Source organism: Molothrus ater, chromosome 17 (genome assembly GCF_012460135.2).
Source record: "Molothrus ater isolate BHLD 08-10-18 breed brown headed cowbird chromosome 17, BPBGC_Mater_1.1, whole genome shotgun sequence".
Classification (NCBI taxonomy): domain Eukaryota; kingdom Metazoa; phylum Chordata; class Aves; order Passeriformes; family Icteridae; genus Molothrus; species Molothrus ater.
In genome coordinates, this window is record NC_050494.2 from 6,029,765 (window position 1) to 6,045,643 (window position 15,879).

Below are 15,879 nucleotides of genomic sequence, written 5' to 3' on the forward strand. Positions count from 1 at the left end.
TGGAAGGGAAAGGTAATCCCAGGCTAGTGGGAACAGCTTGTTCTGTGCAGGACAGGAGGCCATGGGGTTTTTATGGCCTTTCTGTTCAACAGAAGCTTTTAAAGGACCTCTGGCTGTGCTCTGCTTTGATTCTGGAGAGTATTTCTTCCAGTGATTTCCCTGTCCTTTGTTTAGCTGGTTGTAAGCAGTGTCTGTTGCAATCACAAAAGCCACATCTGAGATGGAAAGGGTGTAGCCCTGAAAGCAGCACTGTCAGAGGCCAAGCAGCACCAGCACTGACCTCCCACTGCTCTGGGTGAACCACAAGGTGGTAATCTGTGTTTTGAGAAAATAGCTGAGGAGCACAGTGGTGCCAGTGCTCCTGCATTCCCAGCCCAGGGCTGGCTGCAGCTCAGCGCTTGCGGTCTGCTGAGCCAAGGCTCCTCAAAGCCCCAGGGACACTGTGGGTGCACAGGAGAATCCTGTGCTGTGGCAGAGGGCTGAGCAGGTGGAGGGTTTCAAAATCCTGCAAAGAGAAGTTGTGAGCAAGAAAAGCCTTTTCCTGTAAAAGAAAATAAACCCTTGCTGTTGGTGAGGGGGCAGACATACCCTGTGGCCAATAATTAATTTGCAAACTGGCTCCAATGTGGCCAAGTCTGACAGGACACATATGTGTGAAACAAGACAATTGTGAAAGGTGAGATGTTAGAGCAGATGAATTCCTCTCTTTTCAGCAGATCAAACCCCCTTGCGTGGTCCTGCCTGCATCAAATCCCAGCTGATCCAGGCAGTGTGCTACAGACTTGGCAGTTCACAGCCTTAGAGGGTCAACTCTGCCCATGAGCTGAGAAAGCAAAACCAACCAGGAGCAACACAAGCGTACAAAACACTCCAGTTTACTTCCAGCACCATTCCCAGCATGTAAGTTACACCTCTCCCAAACAGAAGTCTTACTTTTCCCAGTCCCACAGCAGTGCAGTTCAGTAGTCAATGGGCTTAGAGCCATTTCCCATCTTAGCAATGGAAGTGATCTTTCAGCTTATTGGATCCCAAAGAGAATTCCTGGCAGCAAAACAGAACAAGCTGCTTCCAGCAAGACAAGAGGCAGCAGTGCTCTGCTGTCTGTCTCCCCACAGAGCCCTGCAGGCAGTGCTGGCTGCCCTGGCCCCTCTCAGAGCGGGGGCACCCCCCTGAATTTTCGGATGACGTTGGCCAGCCGCTTGGCCAGCCCGCCCCGGCTGGGCTCCTCCACGTGGAACGTTCTGGTCAGCAGGTTGTAGAAGGAGCCGTAGCACACGGCCACCACGGTGCAGGTGAGGCAGATGACGTTGTAGGGCATGCTGAAGTCTGGGGTTGGCAGGTTCACCAGCAGTGGCTCCGTGTACAGGCGCACAAAGTAGCTGGAGCCATCGGAGGAAGGAAATCTGGAGAGTGGAAGATGGAAAGGCAGGGTCAGCCTGCACAGGACCAGTGCTTGGTGCTCACCAGAGAGGATGAGAGCAGCTACAGCCCACAGGTTGTGGCACAGCCCTGCTTCCCAGCACAAGCACACTCACAGTGAGGTGAAGAGAGGGCTCTGCTCCACATCCATGTCCTTCATTGCAGTGACACTGGGCACCAGGGCACTGAGCACAGATGAACTAAGGGCACAAAGAACACGCCAGTGTCAGTCCTGACAGCAAAGACATCTCCAGAGACCTGGGCAGTAAGTCCTATGCAAAGCCCAGAAAGGGATGAGGGGCTGAGGAATATCATTACCCAACATAAAAGCCGTGATTGGGGTCAGGTGGATACTCTGTCCACTTCAATAAGGCCCTCTCAAACTGGATTGTGATCTTGGTGACGGAGTTGGCTGGCAGCTGGATCAGCATTTCCAAGAGGTGAGGCCGGCTCCGGTCCTGGGCTGGCTGGTAGTGGATGTAACCTAACCCCAAAGAGATTTCCACAATAGCCCCAGGGGAGCCTTGTCCAATCTCACATTGCCTGGACATCTCCCATGAGGTGGGTGCTCCTGCTTCCAACGTCCTGAGAGAGGTTTTCTGGGCAAGTGAAGATGTACCCATAGCAAAAAGTATGTGTTAAAGCTAAATTTAGCTGGTCTTTAAAGCTACTGACCCATGATGGTCAGGTATTCATAAGGAAAGGTTTAAATGCAAAAGAAAACCCAATTATCAGTTTTAAATTGAGCTTCCTGTGCTACAAAAGTTAATTCATGTTGGTTTAAACCCTTATTGGATTATGAAACACTATCCATGTGCCTCTTATAAATAAAACTGACTTAATGTTCTTATCTGCTGCGAGCACTGAACTTGGGGCTAAGAAAACATCCTAAAATGTTTTGTTTCACAATCCAGTTTCCCAGTGATCACTGGGGTCTGAGGGAGGGACTAAACCATCTTTGGAATGAGCTGCTCATGCCAAGGGAATGGGGTGGCATGTGCAGCTTGGAGGGTTCACTCACTGGGCTTGTTTTCCTTCCCTTTGGTGATGATGGTCAGGGTGTGCACGTAGAGGCGCAGGTACCAGGGCACAGTCTCCAGCAGGATCACGGGGAAGGCTCGGTAGGGGTGGGTGTTGTAGATGAGGGTGCAGATCTCCCCGGTCTGCAGCCCATACCCCCCCACGTAACGCTGAGCATGGAGGGTGGGAATGGGCATTTCCGCTGTGGAAGAGCAAGGACAGCAGAGGGGTGATTTTCAGCCCTGGAGCCCTGCAGTGGTGCAGATGAAGTTCTGCTCACTCACAGCTGTCTTGGGGCCGCTTCCACTTCAGCTGCACATTGAGGCTGCGAGATGTGTTGAAGAGGGAGGGGCTCAGCAGGTCATAGACAGCATAGGTTCTCCTGTCTCCCTGGACAATAGCTTCATGTACTGATGTTGGAGGGGGGGACACTTCCAGCAGCTCCTTTTCCTGAGGAGAGCAAATGGACCATGAAAGGAAAAAGTGCCCCTTGAAGAAACAGGCAGCACTGGGCAAAGTCCCCCTCTGGTAGCCCTGAGCTTTGCCACCTAACAACCAGCTCTGTGCTCTTGCTAACACCACCAAGCTCATCCCCTCAGCCCTCCTCAGAGCAAGGAAATCACCTCCCTTTCTTAGCCCCTGAGAGGCCAGGCCATGCAGAGGATGGAGGTGAGGATGTTTCACAGCCACATGAAGTGGCTGAACTGAGGGAGCAGGGCATGCTTTCTGGCCCATGAGCTTACCTTGTTCTTGGGGGAAATGTCAACGTAGACTTTGCTCTGCGATGCCAGAGGACACGTGTCAGTCAGCGTGCGAGAGAACATCTTAAACAGGGACCAGTCTGTGGGAAGCAAGGTCAGCTGGCAGGTCAAGTGCTGCAGGCTGGGAGCACTCCAGCACAGCCACCATGCTTACCTTTCTTTCCTTGGCCACTGGAAAAGAAGTCAAAGACCACAGTGAGGGTCTGTCTGAGCTCCCAGGACAGAGCCAGGCAGGAGGCATCCTGGACAAGAGACAAGCAGCTCTGATCACACCTTCTGGATGGGGAGGACACCAGGATGGAGCTGGACCTCCACCAGGATTGCAAGATTTCCATTGGGGTTACCAGAGAAACAGGATGACAGCTGTGTTAGACACAGTGAACCCACCTCAGGGTAGCTGGGCAAACCAGTGTGATACTTTGCAATGTGACAAGGGGGCTTTGGATTTTCTCTTGGGGTGCTCAGGGAGGGAACTGAGCCAGCACTTACCCTGCAGATGGGGCGGATGTGGACTGCCTGGGAATGGTAACTGCTGTGGAACAGGCGCTCAGCCTTCAGCAGCACAGCCAGCCCAGCCTGCAGGGAACAGAGGAGAAACTTAGCCCTGCCCTGTCCTCTGCTCCCACCAAGAGAAAGCCCTGAGGGAACTTCCCAGTGCATGCTCCCAGATTGCTGCTGGGAGCCCAGCTCCATCTGGAGTGGCCCAACTGGGCACAAGGACTTGTCCTTACCTTTGAGCCACATGGCAGCAGCTTCTTCCAGGGGGTGAGGTTCTCTGTGCAGACGACTTCCCGGGGCAGGACAGCATAACGCAGGAGATGGTGATCTGTCCCTGGGCAGGGAAAGGGAGGAGAGCAGGCTGGGATTGCTACAGGCATGAGCACAGCAGCAGTGTTCCACCCCCAGTGTACCCCACATCCCACCACCCTCTCAGTATGCCTGAAATGCTGTGAGCTCCACCAGAAGTAGACCCCACTCTGTTCAGAGTGATTGGAAAGAATGGTAAGGATGCATCCTAGCAGATCTTTTTTTGTGAGTGCCTTAAATCCTGTAGTCCTCCCTGCTTCATAAAAAACTTTTCATAGAGACAGATAAGGGCTTGGGAGCACCTGCCATGTATTACTTGTGAGTTTTCTCTGTTTAAAATCAAGCGTTGTTTGTAGGGAGAGGAAATCCTTCCCAGGAAAGGTTAACAGATGCTGTTGTACACACCCAGACCCAGAGTCATTGCAGGACCTGCACCTGGAATGCTGGCATTGGCACAGGACAGAACTAAAGTGAGACACAAGAGTGAGAGAGCAGAGCCAGGCTCACCATTGGCTAAACCCAGGGGTTTGAAGGATGCTGTTGGAATCACTGTGTTGGTCGAGTCAATGAAGTTGAGAGAAGCACAGAATATTCCCGAAAGGATGTTACTCAGTTCCTTCCAGGCTTTGTCAACACTGTGTGAGAACAGACACCAGAGATTACTCAGCAGCTCAAATCCTTGAAAAAACAAGTGTTAAGTCAGTAACATTCAGAAAATACAGCGGGGTGACTACATTGGGTTACCAAAGCTGCATGGAGTGTGCAGAGAGACAGCTGGGCTGGCATTCTCCAGCTCTCTTGGTATTTTATTCTGACACATCAGATCTGAGGAACACACAGCAGGGCCTCACAGACATCAGACAGCCAAGGGACATGGTGGTGGGCACAGCTGGTATGTGAGGAGAGAGACCAGGGGAGCAGGGAGCACACAGGAGGTGATGTGTGTGAATGGGGAAGGGGCTGTGAGGCCCAAAGCAATGCCTTGGTGCAGCTCCAAAGGCTGACCCAACCAGCAGACAAGGGATGGGACACCTGCAGGGAGGAGAGAGCTCTGTGAGTCCCCACAGGGCTGCTGCAGCTTGAGCAGGGCTGGTGTGCTAAGGGAGATGGTGACAGGTATTGGATGGGAGTCAAAGGAAGTGAGTCATGGATGAGAGGCCAAGATACAGCCCCACTGTATTAGCGCAGCAAGGGTCCTGCAATCCCCTCTGAACCCTCATGCCCCATGCTGTTTTCCCCCAATGACACACACACCCACTGCTTGGTTAGATCAGTGTTATTTCTCTCTGTGCCATCATTAAGTGCTTGCCATCACAGAGCCCACAGGGGAATTACTTCCTGTGAACAGATGGGGTATGTTCTGTGGGTTTTTTAAAGCTACTCCTGGGCTCTTCTTTCCAGCAGACATTTTTCAACCCAGAAGGCCCACTCACACACCATGGCTGCCTCAGGAGTGACAAACAACAGCTCCTAGGAGCAGCGGCCACAGAGAGGACCCAGAGGGTCCATGGCTGGGGTACTTACTCGGTGACCGTGGGCTGGAACCAGACCCAGAGCTCAGCGCCAGCGGGTGCCTGGAGGGGCGGCTGCCCCCAGTAGCGGGTGCGCCAGAAGCCCTGGGTGAGCGCGAGGTGGAGCTCCCGCACGCCCAGCGCTGCCACCAGCCGCCCCAGCGCCTTCGGGAAGAGCCTGTAGTGAGAGACTGTGGGCAGCGTCAGTCCCTGCCCCTCTCATCCCCTTCCCGACATCACACCAGGACCTGCCCCAACATGACATCACCGACACTGCCTCTGCTTGCGCCATCACACACAGCCTGATTGCGTCACGGCCCCGAGCCCCCCCCGTGTGATGTCACCGCTCCGTCCCCACAGCCTCTGCCCTGTCCCTGATCACCTCACCCCGCCTCTGACGTCACTCCCACCCTTGACGTCATAGCTCGATGCAAACCATCACGTTGCGCGGTCCCTCCGCGATACCCCCGCCCATGCACACCGTCTCAACCAATAGCAGCGCGGTCCGCCCCCGGACCAGCCAATAGCGGCGCGGTCCGCCCCGGCCGGGCCCGCCCTACCTGCGCCCCGCTGCAGGTCCGCGTCCCAGCGCGTGCGGAACTGGAAGGTGGCGGCCACATCGCCGGTGGGCAGCGGGCTCAGCAGCAGCTCCTCCCGCAGCGCGTCCCGCCGCTCCCGCCCCGCGTCCGCCCGCCCGGGCCCAGGCCCTGCCGCCGCCAGCAGCAGCAGCAGCAGCGCCGCCGCCGCCATCCCACCGCCCGCCCCGCCACCCGCCCTGCCCCGCTTCCGCTTCCGCCCGCGCCGGCAATGGCGGCGCTTCCGGGGGTGCCATGGAGACGCTGTGAGCGCCGGGCTGTCCCGGCCTGGCACCGGAGCCGAGCGCGGAGCGAGCCCGGAGCCCCCGCGGGGAGAAGCGCCAGCCCGGCTGTGCCTGCGCCTGCCCCAGCCCAGGGGCGAACGCCAGCGCTCTCACAGAGCCGCAGAACGTTTGCGTCGGAAAGGACCCAGAGGGGTGATCGCGGTTAACTCTGGTGCTGTGAGAGGGCATCGAGCGGCTCTCCGAGCGCTCCCTCCGCCACTCCGAAATCGGTGCTGAGGGGAGGCCCTGGCGCCGTCTCAGCTTGGGCGGCTCCCCGTGGGGTGCCCCAGGACGCTGCGAGGACTGTCCCTGTCCCCAGGTGACTTCCACTTCTCAGCCATTCCCGCGGCTCTCCCTCGCTCCTCGGCTCCTTCCCGCAGAGCAGCGCCCATCTCCGGGTGCGGAGCCATCCGGGAGCGCCCCGCTCCCACACCCGCCAGCCCGGGGCCGCCCCCGGGCAAGGGAACGGCAGCCACAGCAAGGCAGCGCCGGCGGTGACGGTCCGATGGCGCTCACAGCATCTCCTGTTCTCCCCGTGATGATCTGAGTGTGGTGATGATTTGTTCCAGTAGGAAATAAGCATAAAAATTATAGCAACGTGTGGTTGCCACTTACCACCTGTCGTACCTTGTTGATTACCCACTTACTTGCTCAGATCTAAGGTCCTTATGCAACGTTCACTTGGAACTGACAATGTGATTCAGTATTTGTGAGGAATAAGGAGTTACTTTATATCTCTTTTTCCCCCTCTTGCTAATTAATGGCATCACATAAAACCAAAAAGTCAGCATGCCCAGAAAAAAAAATAAAGGTAATATTTACATAATATTGTTGGTTTTGTTATTTGATTTTTTTTTACACTGGGCAACTCCTTGCAACAGGATACTGGTAGGTAATAAAGGTTTAGATGCATTTTGGAAGTGATCAGCCAAATTAAAGGTAAAAACATCCATCCAGAGCTATTAAGTACCCTATACCTAGGTAGAGAAATCCCTGTGCTACAGCCTGAACAGTCATGAAGCCTGCCTCTTTTTTGTTTATCAATTCCCCAGCTTAAGGCAGCACATGCAACACATTTCTGCTGCACTTGGATATGGGGTACTCCAGCTGGTCCCACAAAGTGTTGGTTGACCCAGGAAGAGTGCAGTAATGTCTCAACACCCCCTGGGAAGCAGCCAGGATGAGGAGAGCGTTCCCTGCTTATCTGCCAGGCTCCTTTCCCCGTGGTGACCACGGCTGTGCTGATGCAGGGGCAGGGGCAGCACTTTCCTGGCCTGCAGCCACTGATGGTGGCAAGGGGTCTGTGGCCAGCTTTGTGCCCAGCTTTGGACCAAGTGGGCTGTAAAGTGGCCTCATGTTGGTGGTGCTTCCTCCATCCTGTGGAGCAGCACAGTGGGAGCAGCTGCTGCTGTTCTCTGCTCATCCCATCTGCATGGGAAGTGCCCACTGTGCTCATGGCTGGTGGCTGCAGGTCATGAGCACCCCAGCCCTGCTCAGGCCAGCTGCCTCTTTCATGCTCCCCATGGTGCCCTTCTCTGCCAAGGTCTGTGCTGTCTGCTCCTGCCCTGGGCACAGGAGCCAGCCCTGGGCTGTGCAACAGGAGGTGTCATTTGCTTCTGCACGGCACAGTGAGCACACTGGCTCTGCACTGCTCTCCCTCCTGCAGTTCCCTCTGAGCCCTCAGCCCCCAATGACACACACACCCACTGCTTGGTTAGATCCGTGTTATTTCTCTCTGTGCCATCGTTAAGTGCTTGTCTGGATAGAACCTTTGTCAGTAGGGCAGGGGGAATGGGATCCTAAGGGATGGCTTTCTGCAGGTGGTGGGGCTGTGGGATGCTGAGCATGTTGGAGGGTGGGGGGAATTGAAGCAGGGAGTGTTAGCAGCAAAGCCTGAAGAGTTAATTTTGGGAGCTTACAGTACCCCTTTCCTTCTCCTTTAGCTGCCAGGAGAACACATGGAGGGAGAGGAGAGGAAAACCATCTCTCCCCTGTGGCAGGGCAGCAGTCCAGGATGGGGTTCACTGAGCACCAGCAGCTTTCCTTCTGGGCTGGCCAGTCCGTAGGGAGGAGGCTGGGAGCAGGGCAGAGCTGCCTGCTAGCTTCTCACCACCTGCTCTTTGGGACTGTCCTCCTGCAGGTCCTCCTCATCCGACTGCACCACAGGGGTCTCGGCCCCCTCCTCGCTGGTGTCCAGGCTGTTCAAATCCGTGGAGGCAGAGGAGGTGGAGGAAATGCGAGATTTGCTCTCAGCTGCGTTGGGCACTTGCAGGGTGATCTCCTCTGAGCACTGGCTGGCATCTGCTCCTGGAGAAGAGAGCAGTATGAGAATGAAAATGGCTCTTGGAGGTTTATTGCTGCCTAAGCTTCATGGATGGCCCCTCCAATTCTCACTCCTCAGTGGGCTGTGCATTCCTGACCGCTCCCCACGTGGCTGCTGCAGCCATTCCTCACCTCACACCCCCGGCTTGGCTCAGGGCAGTTGCTGCACATTCCATCCCCGTTTTTGGCAGTGGAGCCTCTTCCATCTTGCCTGAAACACGGCTCAGAGCCACGCTGTGTGAGGCTGCTGGCTGCAGCAGGCGAGGAGACCTTTGGTTTGACCTCACTACAGTGTGTGAGTGGGGAGGAATGTGCTGGCACCCTTTGCTTTCCCTGCAGACCCCAGCCCAGCCCCTGGGGTGTGGCTGGGACATGTGGAGGCTCTGCAGCCTCCCTGCTCAGCACAATGGGTTCTGCAGCATGGAGGGGACCTTGGGAGTTGTGACAAGGCACTGGCTGCTCCAGAGAACCTTCAGGACAAGGGAATTTGACTCAGACACTCTGGGAGGTGCCTGGGCTCTTGTGTCTTTTACAGCACAAGGAATTTACAGGGGTCTGGATGTCTGGGCTGGGGAGGTGGATACTGATGTGAAACAGCCCAGCCCTCCAACTTCACAGACCCAGCACCAATATCTGCCTTTGGGTGGGTGTGGATCTGCCCCAGGGCTGCGAATCAGTCAGTGTGGGCACTGGGGGCAGGAAGGGCTTCCAGCCTGGCCCACAAAGGGCTTGGGACTGCACATACCTGGCAGAGACCCAGCAATGCTGCTCTCCTCTGTCCCACAGCCCAGAAACACATCCACAGTGTCCTGGTCTGACAGGTCCAGCACATCCATCTGCTCCAGCATGTCCACGTTCACCTCCATGGAGGAAATGCTGCCTAAGGGGGCTGCAGAGACAGAGGACAGTGAAAAGGTAAGTGATAGTGCCAGGCAAAGGGCACCATCAGCTCTGGGCAGGCAGGACCCTGAGGTGGGAGACCAGCCTTGCCACAAGGAACTGAATTCTACTTGCTGGTAAGAGGTTCCAGGAAAATCATGTTTCCTTAAAACATCCCTCTGGAAGCCCCTGCTGTATCACTGCAGTCCTTGTCCCTGCTCCAAAAGGCAGCCTGCCCAGAGCCAGACTCTACAGGGCACAGCCTGGGTACCCATGTGCCTTCAGTGGAGGGCTGTGAGTGACCCACAGCACACCCACACACAGCCACTGTGGTCCCACCTTGGTTCAGGACATGCATGTCCTGTTTAGGCTGGGGATGTCCCAGCAATCTCCAACCCCTGTGTCACTGTCCCCTGTGTCACTGTCCCCTGTGTCACTGTCCCCTGTGTCACACCCCCAGCCCCCTGCTGGTGCCCACAGTACGTACGTCTCCGGTGCTCAATCTGCAGGTGGGACATGGGGAAGAAGAAATCCACATCGTGCTGGAAAACCTCCTCAAAGAACTTCTGCCTGTCCCGCAGTTTCAGCTGCTGCTGCTGCATCTGCTCTGCATCCAGGTTCCGCTGGGCCTGCTCCATCTCAGCTGGGGAGAGAAGGTGAGGAGAGTTGGAGCAGGCAGGGCTGTCTGAGCCCTCCTGGCTGTCCCAGCTCACTGCACGGCTGTGCTGGATGGTTGGTGGTTCCCTTCTGCTCTGCTTTACCAGCACACATTGATTTAGTCACCGTGGATGCATGTGACACACCAGAGCAGCAGCATCACCAGCACTTGCTGTGCTGGAGCCTCAGATCCCTCCCCTGAGGTGCAGGGCAGCCGGGAATGGGGAGCTCATGTGCCGTGCTCACAGCTGCTGAAGGGAATTCTCGAGGGGGAAGGGGAACTGGGGTGAGATCAGCCGCGGTTTGCACACTTTCAAGTTTCAGTTTCCCTGCTACCGAGCAGAGGGCTGTCTGTGAATGCTAACAAGCAGGGGAACTCCCAGGGTCAAGAGCTGGCCTTAGTGCTCCAGGCTTTCTGGGCTGAAGGATGTATAAGGAATGAAAAGAACTGGCAACCGTGTCACCCCTGCCCTGCCTGTCACACCCCCGCCACCACCGTCACTATAATTGCAGCCGCACCCACGCTCCAGGCTCACATCCCTGCTCACAGCCAGCTTGGCTTCTGCCTGCACAAACATTTTCATTCCTGTAATTCCTCCAGCAGTTCACTGCCGGCGCTTGTGTCCCCAGCTCACGGGAGGGAGTGATGGGAGCCCTTGGGCTGTTGTTGAAGGAGCTTGTTGCTGCATCCCCTGTCTTGGTAACTTCCTTTTGGGCTGGGTACCCAAAATAACAAGGACCCAAGTGGCACAGAGAGGCTGTGGATGGCGGCCCCAGCTGTTCCCAGGCTGGTGTTTGACCTCAGCCATTCCATATTTCCTTTCTGCTGCACTTGGCCCAACCGGCACAAGGAAAATGTGATCATTGGAGCAGGCAGTGTAATAACCAAGGAAACCAAACAAACATCCTGTGCTCTGCCTGAGCACAACCCAAACCCTCTGCTCCTCCAGCCTGGGGAGGAGGGAACAGAGGGAGCAGCATCCCCACCCTGTCTGGCAGGAACAGGGGCAAGGACAGCAGGGAGCTGGCTAAGAGCAGCACAGAGCAGCACAGGAACCATGCTGGAGAAAGATGCTGAGCCTGGTGAGATGTCATGGAGATCGATGTTACATTTTCCTGAGAGCTCTTCCAGGGCTTCTCTGCATCTTGTTTCTGGGGCATCCTTCAGTGAAACCCATCATCTGCAGGTGCTGCCCAGCAGGCTGGGCTGTGCTGGCAGCACCACGTGGGGATGCACCGTGACTCAGGGCAACTCACCACGCACTCTGGAAGAGGCTCTGGTCCTCTTCTGGCTGCTCAGCGTCTTCCTGCAATGCCTTGGGCAGCAATCCAGGCTGCCTGAAGGGCTCTTTGCCTTGGTCTGTCTGACCAAAGCACTGGTGCCGAGGCTCAGTGCAGGGCCCGGGATGGTGGTGCCAGTGAACCTTTCCTGCTGGGAAAGCTGACTCGCCAGGTGGCTGCAGCCTGATGCTGCTGGGTACAGCAAAAACCTCCAGCCTCCCTGTGCTATCTGCAGAGCAGAATGAAGCCAGGGACAAGGAGGAGGGGTGATCAAGGCACTGATTATGGAGCTGTCTCCCTTCAGCAGCTGGCTGTCCCAGGCAGAGCTGTGCTCCCCAGCCCAGCTGTGCAGAATCCATGGCAAACTGCCGCAGTTCACCACACCGAGGAGAGCCCATCTCCAGCTGTACAGAGGCTGGGCTCAGGGCAGAGGCTGTGCGGGCTGCAGGATTCAGGGTGACAGACTGGCTCTCCACGGGACATCTCGCCAAAGAGACCTCAGTGCAGAGGTAAGGACCAGTGTCCGAATCCTTCTGCAGTGCAAATACGAATTAAAGCAGAAAGCTCTTGTGCGCTGTCCTGAGTGCCATGAGTGCGGCTGCTCCGGGCTGTTCATGCTCTCCCTGCACGTGACCGATACTCGCAGTAAGTGTGCTCGGCGAGAGTGATGACGGCTGCTGGTGGCAGCATTCCTGTGGGCGCCAGGGTTTCTCTTGAGGGAGAAATTAGCAGGACCTGTTTATGAACTTGTTTTCGAGCTCTGGTCGGGGAGTTGGGCACGAGCACTGAGATCCCATTATGTAAGGAACGCCGGCAGCGGGAGGCAGCAGCTGGGGCTGTGCTTGGCCCTGCCTGACCCGTGACCGCGGTGAGAGCCAGGGATGGAGCCTTCCCCCCTCGCACGGCCCTTCCGAGCCCAGGGGGAGCGAACAGCCCTGCCAGTGTGGCTGCCCCTCGGCAAGCCCGGCCGGGGAAATAAAGGAGCGCGGCGTTCCCTGCCGCGGCCCTTCCCATGTGACGGCCGGTCACACTCGGTGGCTGTCAGCCGCCGGGATTGTCTCATCCCGCTGGCATGTTCCCACCGCGGGACACGTTAGCACACACAATGCGGCCCCTGTGCACCGTGGGGGATCTGTCGGTACCTGCTGGTGGCCTGGCTTTTATTACTATTGTCATGGTTATTACGAGAGCCCGCTGAGGCGAGGGGCTGGAGGCTGATCAGCATTCCGAGCCAGGCTCTGCCCCGCTGCCTGAGCCGCCCAGCGCGGCTGCGGCGGCTCCGAGCGCCCCGCTGCCTTCAGATCCTTCCGGCTCTCACGGCTCATTCAGCGCTGCTTGGACAGCAACCGGGGCCGAACACTGCTGCAGAGTTTGGGAGGGCAGGACAGGGCAGGATTCCCCGCAGGGATTTCCTCTCACCTGCTGCTAGGCAGATGGCCACAGGGTGGGCTGCGGGCGAGGAGGATGGCCCCAGCGGCCCCTCTGCCCTGCCAGAGCACACCAAAGAGCCACCACCCCTCGCGCTGTGTGGGCTTGGGGCCACGCTGTGGTGGGGAAAGGCGTGGGAGGGCTGGGAGGCAAAGCTCTGTCAGCTCTCCCATCCACACCTTCGCCAAAGCAGGCTTGGGACAGGAGCAACTCCTGGATGCAATTTGGATGGGGCAGGGGCCAGACGGGGCTGGAGGGTGCTGGGAGGACCAGCTCAGGGTGTACTCGGACCCAGCTGCCTTTCTGCTGGGAGAGAATGCATTTTTCATCCCTCATGGCCATCGGGATCCTGGCACACCCCCTCTGTGCCGGTAAATAGGAGGGGTGTGTTTGGGTTGGGAGAAGGATTGTTAGTGAAGGCACAAGGCCAAGAGAAGATGGGATTGGCCTTTTCTTGAGGCCACAGCTCTGCAATATCTTGCAGAGATTTCGAGGGATTTAAAGAAGGTCCTGAAAAATAATAGGGGCTGTGGAAAGGAGCAGCAGGTGCTGGCGAGGTGAGCAGAGTTTAAGTGGGAGGTTGCTCCAACCATGGGTCAGTTCTTTGGTGAATGAAAGGGCTGGAGTAAGAGCCTTCCTGGAGCCCAAACCCCTGACTCTGCTCGTCCAGAGAAGCCCAGAATGCCCCACTGCCCCCTGCTTGCCAGAATGCACCTTCCCCCCCCCGCCCAGGTCTGCAAGGAGATGGGTGGGGGGCAGTGCAGCTCCTCAGCTGCCTCGGCATCTTCTGGGAGGCTGTGCAGAGATGGCAAAACTTTCCCTGCCACCCTGCCCCAGCACAACCCCTGCAGAACAAGGATAACTCCCAAGGGCTTTCAGCTCCTTCAGCCTTGGGAGAAGCAGCTGGCAAGGAGAGTTGGGAATGCCCAGAGAATCACGCAGGGTCAGACCATGCAGAGATGGGATGCTCAGACTCCAGCTGCCTGAGTGTTATTGCCCTGCACAGTTCTCCATGGGCACGTCTGACCTCGTGTTGCAGCACAGCAAAAAATAACCGTAGTTCTGATGAGAGGAAATGCACCGGGCGAGTGCGAGGGAGGCAGTGGTTTTGGCAGGGCTGCTCGCTGGGAAAAGCAGGGAGGAGAGGGAATGGAGAAATGGAGAGAGAGGACACGGCACCTCGTAACCCCTGTGTGTGCCGTGGTTTCATCGCCTGCACTCCTCCGAGCGATCTCCAAATCCCCTGCGTCTCAGCACTAAAAATATCCTTCCCTGCCGCCCGGAGCTCTTCCCCGGCAGAGGCTGTGTCATAAGACCCTGCTATTTGCGGGGCCCTGCTTCCTTTCACGCGAGGAGAAGCATGAGAACGGAGCAGCGCGGTGCCCGAGGCACGGCAGGCACAACCCGGGCACGGTGCCTGGCGGGCTGCTCCTCCACAAGCCCCGCTCCCCCGGCTGCCGCTCGCCACGGAGTTTGCTGTGCCCAGCATCCTCAGCCCTGCGGGTACGGGGGGGATCCGCTCCTTCCGGCAGCCACGGCGCTCTGAGGGCTGCCGATCCCACTCCAAAACAAGCCCGCGACCCAACAGGTTCCCGAGCTCTGCCACTTCCCAAGCAGGTGTCCCTCCAATCCCCCGCTCCCCGAGCATCCCCGTCCCAGGCACGGAGCTCCCCGCCCGAAAGCAGCGTGGCCGGCAGCAGGTTGGTGCGGCGAGGGGGCTGGAGGCTCCGGGGGCAGGTGGGGCACAGGGGCTTTGCCAGGGGCATCAGGTGGGCGCTGCGGGGAGGATGGAGGGGATGTGGCACCCCAGCCCTGCCCGCCCGGTGCGGTGCCCGCTGCCATCCCGCCGAGCCCACCCCGCGGCCGGCACTTACCGGGCAGCCGCCGGCTGCGGCTCTGCGCCCCGGGCCCCGACATGCGGCTGCTGCCACCGGGCCGGGCCGGGCCGGGCCGGGCGGGGGGACGAGGATCAGTGCGGGCCCCCCCGCCGCCGCCGCCGCCGCCGCTCTCCCCAGCCGCGCTGCGGGGCGGCGCTCGGCGCGGCACGGGGCGGTACCGGCGCGCCCATCGCCGCCGCACCGCGGCCGCGCCTCCCGCCCCGCCGGGGTCCCGCACCGCCGCTGCCGGGGATGGGGTCTGCCGGGCACAGGGACAATCAGAAGGTCCCCGTGAAGGGTCCCTGGTGCCCATGGAGAGCAGGGTCCCCGTGCGCGGTACCCGGGTCTCTGCTTTGCGGGACCCGCGGGGTGTCCCCACGCAGGGTCCCTGGTCCTGCAGAGGGTCTCGCCCCAGGCACAGATCAGTGCCCGCAGTGCTGGGCTGCAGGAGCCCTGCCCCGGCAGGAGCTGTGCCCCGCGGGCAGGAGGTGGGCAGGGGGAGGCAGAGAGAGGCAGGGGCTCTGCCTGGGCAGGGAGAGCAGTTACCATTCATGCTCGCTTTTTCTTTGCTTATCTTCTCAAAATGCCCAGCTCACGCATTCCCGCGGCAGAGAGAACAGCATCATGTATTAATGGGCCCTCCCCGTGTCACTCCTGGCCTTGTGAGACCCTTATCCCCGGCAGACCCCACTCCGGGGTGCTTTCTCCCACGTTCAGCCCTGCACATCAGGGCTGATCCTTGGCATGGCCAAGGGCTTGGCCGCCGCCTCCTTCCTGTGTCTCAGCAGGGTGAGTCAGTGCCTCGCCGTGCCCAGTGCCAGCTCTGCCCGGAGCCTGGTCAGTGCCAAGCCGGAATGGGGGAGATCCACTGTGCCCTTTGCTGTGGCTGGAAGGGAGTTTCCAGTGTCTGTGGCGTGTCCCGCCTGTCCCGTTCTCAGTGTGTTCCTCTCGCTGTCTGCATAACAAAAGATAACTGGGTATTGTTTGTGTCCCGGCTTTATTTTGGCTACTGTTGCTTTGCTGTCCCCCCTATTTCTCCTGGGACCTCCTGCTGCCCG

At 58.2% G+C, this 15,879-nt stretch overlaps 2 protein-coding genes across 4 annotated transcripts; both read right to left on the reverse strand.

Moving 5' to 3' along the window:
• Positions 1-859: 859 nt before the first annotated feature.
• On the reverse strand, positions 860-6,268 carry PIGT (phosphatidylinositol glycan anchor biosynthesis class T). 2 transcript variants are annotated; one of them, XM_036395850.1, is made up of 12 exons: positions 6,079-6,268; positions 5,532-5,709; positions 4,515-4,642; positions 3,932-4,032; positions 3,690-3,776; positions 3,355-3,442; positions 3,183-3,280; positions 2,724-2,889; positions 2,441-2,609; positions 1,738-2,004; positions 1,536-1,619; positions 860-1,403 (listed from the first exon to the last, which is right to left on the reverse strand). In XM_036395850.1, the coding sequence occupies exons 1-12, from the start codon at positions 6,266-6,268 to the stop codon at positions 1,151-1,153; spliced, it is 1,809 nt and encodes a 602-aa protein (XP_036251743.1). In that variant the 3' UTR covers positions 860-1,150. The 2 variants fall into 2 exon arrangements, with proteins under 2 accessions (XP_036251743.1, XP_036251741.1); XM_036395848.1 differs by having other exon boundaries at positions 1,738-1,903; positions 2,441-2,641.
• Positions 6,269-8,087: 1,819 nt separating this feature from the next.
• DBNDD2 (dysbindin domain containing 2) lies at positions 8,088-15,461 on the reverse strand. 2 transcript variants are annotated; one of them, XM_036396014.2, is made up of 4 exons: positions 15,368-15,461; positions 10,066-10,221; positions 9,445-9,588; positions 8,088-8,684 (listed from the first exon to the last, which is right to left on the reverse strand). In XM_036396014.2, exons 1-4 carry the CDS (start codon positions 15,372-15,374, stop codon positions 8,476-8,478), a joined length of 516 nt encoding a protein of 171 aa, XP_036251907.1. In that variant the 5' UTR covers positions 15,375-15,461; the 3' UTR covers positions 8,088-8,475. The 2 variants fall into 2 exon arrangements, with proteins under 2 accessions (XP_036251907.1, XP_036251906.1); XM_036396013.2 differs by lacking the exon at positions 15,368-15,461 and adding an exon at positions 14,819-14,949.
• Positions 15,462-15,879: the final 418 nt, after the last annotated feature.